The 5000-nt window shown below is 56.4% G+C and overlaps 1 protein-coding gene across 1 annotated transcript in view; it reads left to right on the top strand.

The window, feature by feature from the left end:
* LOC118233484 overlaps window positions 1-5000 on the top strand; it is a 67829-nt gene that overhangs the window by 46852 nt on the left and 15977 nt on the right. Inside the window, exon 2 of the mRNA XM_035429282.1 lies at window positions 1-930. This exon is cut by the window's left edge and continues 754 nt beyond it. Within this exon, the coding sequence (XP_035285173.1) occupies window positions 1-930 (930 nt within the window). The remainder of the gene's footprint in view (window positions 931-5000) is intronic.

The raw sequence follows: 5000 nt of genomic DNA, 5'->3' as shown, positions 1-5000 counted from the left end.
GACCGTCCTCACCACCGTCGCGCAGCGAAGGGGCCGGCCCTCGGACCCGGCCCGGAGGGCGAACCTGACGGAGAACCGCGCCCCGCCCAAACCGGGCCCGAGGGAGGGCCCGGCTCCGCCGCAGAAGCAGGACCGGACGGGACCGGGCGTGGCCGGGACCGGGCGGGGCAGGAAACAGGACCTCGTCCCTTTGGGTCGCGTCCCGCCGGGGTCGGGAGTCTCGGCCGAGCCGGGGCAGGAAGGGGCGGTCACCCCGACCGCGTCCCAGTCGGGGGGTCGGACGGCGCGTTCGGATCCTCGCGCGGCCGTGCACCCCGACTCCGATCCGGATCCGAGCGTTCACACCCGCCGCGGCTCGCCGGCCGGAGTCACTCCGGATTCGGGAGGCGGGGCCGAGAGGCCGAGCGGGCCAGGCAGCGAGGCCCCCGACGGGGACAGGTACTACAGCGCTCACGCCACGCTGACGATGCACGGCGACGCCGGCGGCGACTGGAACACCGTCTCCAGCGGCCCGCGGACCGACCTCCTCCCGCCGCCGCCGCCGCCGCTGTCCGCCGTCACCCTGGAGCCCCGGGGCGACGGGAACCAGAGCCGCGCCCGCACGGAGGAGGAGCCGGAATCCGGAGTCGCTCTGAATTCCGTGGACGGGAGGGCGCAGTCCGACGCCGGTCACGTGCTCAAGCTCCGCCCACACCCCGGCCTGGACCTGGACCTGGACCTGGGCGTCGGCACGGAGACCGGCGAAAGGGGAGTGACGGTGGACTCGTGGCTGGGCGGCAGGGGCCTGGTGTTCGAGGAGGCGGAGGAGGGGCGGGGCCAGAGAGGGGCGGAGACCCGGTCGCGCAGCAGGCGGAGCTGGATCTGGAACCAGTTCTTTGTGATCGAGGAGTACAGCGGCCCCGAACCGGTGCTCATCGGCAGGGTAAGCGTGTGGGTGTGTGTGAGTGTGAGTGTGAGTGTGCGTGTGTGTGTGTGTGTGTGTGTATGTGTATGTGTGTGTGTGTGTGTGTGCGTGTGTGTGTGTGTGTGTGAGAGTGTGTGTGAGTGTATGTGTGTGTGTGTGCGTGTGTGTATGTGTATGTGTGTGTGTGTGTGTGTGTGTATGTGTTTATGAGTATGTGTGTGTGTGTGTGTGTGAGAGTGTGTGTGTGTGTGTATGTGTATGTGTGTGTGTGTGTGTGTGCGTGTGTATATGTGTTTATGTGTGTGCCTGTGTGTGTGTGTTTGTGAGAGAGACAGACAAAAATGAAATGCTGTAAAGAATATGCACGTGTTCCTCCTTCCTTTTGCCAGAGGAACATTTCAGGCTGTTATGCCCCTGTGCTCTGCTCTGTCTCTGCTAACATTCCGCATTTGGCTCCTGATGTCTGGGCTATTCAGGGCTGTTGCATTATAGTGCCAACATTCCGCATTGGTGCAGTATGTCGCCAATGTTTAGTACTGTTGCATTACACTGGTAATATTCCGCATTGACGCATTACAACTCCAATATTCAGAGCTGTTGCATTATACAGCCAACATTCCTCATTGGTGCAGTACGTATTCGATATTCAGTGCTGTTGCATTATACTGCCAACATTCCGCATTGGTGCAGTACGTATCTGATATTCAGTTCTGTTGCATTTACACTGCTAGGATTATGCATTGGTGCAGTACGTATCTGATATTCAGTGCTGTTGCATTTATACTGCTAGTTTTATGCATTGGTGCATTGTATTGCCAATACTGAGCCCTGTTACATTATATCACCAGGGGTTCAGCATTGTGGTGTTCCATTTGCCAATACTCAGTGTGGATGCATTGCACCTGCAGCATCCAGCGCTGTGACTCTACAGCATATCAGCGCTGTGACTCTACAGCATATCAACGCTGTGACTGTACAGCATCCAGCGCTGTGACTGTACAGCATCCAGTGCTGTGACTCTACAGTATCCAGCGCTGTGACTCTACAGCATATCAGCACTGTGACTCTACAGCATATCAGCGCTGTGACTCTACAGCATCCAGCACTGTGACTCTACAGCATATCAGCGCTGTGACTCTACAGCATATCAGCACTGTGACTCTACAGCATCCAGCGCTGTGACTCTACAGCATATCAGCGCTGTGACTCTACAGCATCCAGCGCTGTGACTCTACAGCATCCAGCGCTGTGACTCTACAGCATATCAGTGCTGTGATTCTACAGCATATCAGCGCTGTGACTCTACAGCATCCAGCGCTGTGACTCTACAGCATCCAGCGCTGTGACTCTACAGCATATCAGCGCTGTGACTCTACAGCATCCAGCGCTGTGACTCTACAGCATATCAGCGCTGTGACTCTACAGCATCCAGCGCTGTGACTCTACAGCATCCAGCACTGTGACTCTACAGCATCCAGCGCTGTGACTCTACAGCATCCAGCGCTGTGACTCTACAGCATATCAGCGCTGTGACTCTACAGCATCCAGCACTGTGACTCTACAGCATATCAGCGCTGTGACTCTACAGCATATCAGCCTGTGACTCTACAGCATCCAGCGCTGTGACTCTACAGCATATCAGCGCTGTGACTCTACAGCATCCAGAGCTGTGACTCTACAGCATCCAGCGCTGTGACTCTACAGCATCCAGCGCTGTGACTCTACAGCATATCAGCGCTGTGACTCTACAGCATCCAGCGCTGTGACTCTACAGCATCCAGCGCTGTGACTCTACAGCATATCAGCGCTGTGACTCTACAGCATATCAGCTGTGTCTCTGGTAATCAGCCGTATTGTTTCGCCAGTATCCAGCACTGCGGCGGTATTCCTGCCCGCCGTTCAGCTGTGTTGCATTTTTATTGTCAGTATCTGAGGCTCCTCCAGTACCCCTAGCATCCAGCACCGCCCTGGAAACACTCTAACACACACACACACACACACACACGCACGCGCACACACACACACACACACATACTCATGCATACACACACACACACACACACACACACACACACACGCACATGCACACACACACACGCACACTCACACACACACGCGCACACTCTAACACACACACTCTAACACGCACACACACTCTAACACGCACACACACTCTAACACACACGCGCACACTCTAACACACACACTCTAATACACACACACACACGCGCACACTCTAACACACTCACTCTAACACGCACACACACACATACACACACTCTAATACACACACACAAGCACACACACACACACACACTCTAATACACACACACACACACACACACACACACACAGAGTTTTCATCCACTCTAGCGCTTTAATCTCCTCCCGATTTTTAACGGTTTGATAACGTTTCTCGGTCGAGTGGCGAGGACGCGGGGTTATCTGGGGCTGTCTGCGGGAGCGCGACTCTTATAGAGCCTGGAGTCTGGGAGGCATGGGGGGGGCGCAGGCGGGAGGCAGGCAGGGGGTGTACTTTGTGCCAGAGGCCGGAGTGTGTCTCTTATAGAGCCTGGAGTCTGGGAGGCATGCTGGGGTGCGGGGGGGAAGGGGGGTGGAGTGGGTGGGGGTTTGGGGGGAAGAGGGGGGGGGGGGCAGGCAGGGGGTTGTACGGCGTGCCAGAGGCCTGTGGTTTTTAGGATTTGAGGGGTATAGATAGGCGGATTTGAGTCCAGTGCGGAGCCCTTGAGTGAGCATGGTAAAACCACACGGTGGAACTGTCTGTGTGGAATCGGCTCTGCGGCTGCAGAGACCACACGTTCTCTCCTCCAATCAGAGGCACTCCTAACAGAGGTGACTCCTCGCTGAACGCATTACTGTGCGTTTCCTCAGCAAGTGCGCGCTTAACGCGTCTGCTAGGAGAATGAGCTCTCAGTAACAGAACAGACAAGAGCAAGATAAGCGGAGTCGTGATTCATACACACCTACACCCGCACACCGACACCCACACACACACACACAGACCCACGCACACAGACACACCGACACCCACCCACACACACACACCCACACACACAGACACACCGACACCCACCCACACACACACACATCCACCCACACATAGACACACACGCACACACACATACACACCACCCACACACAAACACTCACACATATACACCTACACCTACACCCACACACACACACCGACACCCACACAAACACATATACCCACACACACACACACACGCGCGCACACAGACACACGACACCCACCCACACACACACACCGACACCCACACACACACACACACACACAAACATCAACCCACACATATACACACACACACACACACACATACACACCCACACCCACACAAACACTCACACATACACACCTACACCCACACACCGACACCACACACACACACACACACACACACACCCACGCACACAGACACACCGACACCCACACACACACACACACACCCATACACACACAGACACACGACACCCACCCACACCCACACACACACACATCCATCCACGCACACACACATACACACCCACACACACACAAACACTCACTCATACACACCTACAACTACACCCACACACACACACCGACACCCACACACACATATACCCACACACACACGCACGCACACACCCACACACACGCACCGACACCCACCCACACACACATGCGCACACACACACACACACCCACACACACACACACACGCAGGCCTCAGTGTGGACGTGGAGTGCTGCCAGTCCGTGGAGCTGACACCCTCCGCAGCCTACGCTGTCCGCATGCTCTCCATGTCTGCACGCTGCATAAATCTCTCACACAATATAAAGCTCTTATTAATCTTTAATCTCCCCTTCAGCCGGAGCGAGCGCGCTCCGCACTCCCTCCATCAGCGCTCCTGTTGCTGTTGTTGTTGTTGTTGTTGTTGCTGTTCGTCGCGAAAATGAAATAATAACAGATGATGGAGAAGCAGTAAAAATGGGAGTGCGGAGCAGCGCGGGGGGGGGGGGCGGCGTGGGTGGGGGGGGGCGGCGGGGGTGGGGGCGGCTGTTGGGGGGGGGG

Source organism: Anguilla anguilla, chromosome 8 (assembly GCF_013347855.1).
Source record: "Anguilla anguilla isolate fAngAng1 chromosome 8, fAngAng1.pri, whole genome shotgun sequence".
Lineage (NCBI taxonomy): Eukaryota > Metazoa > Chordata > Actinopteri > Anguilliformes > Anguillidae > Anguilla > Anguilla anguilla.
The sequence above is the reverse complement of the archived record's forward strand: the minus strand, read 5'-3'. Positions and strand labels throughout refer to the sequence as shown.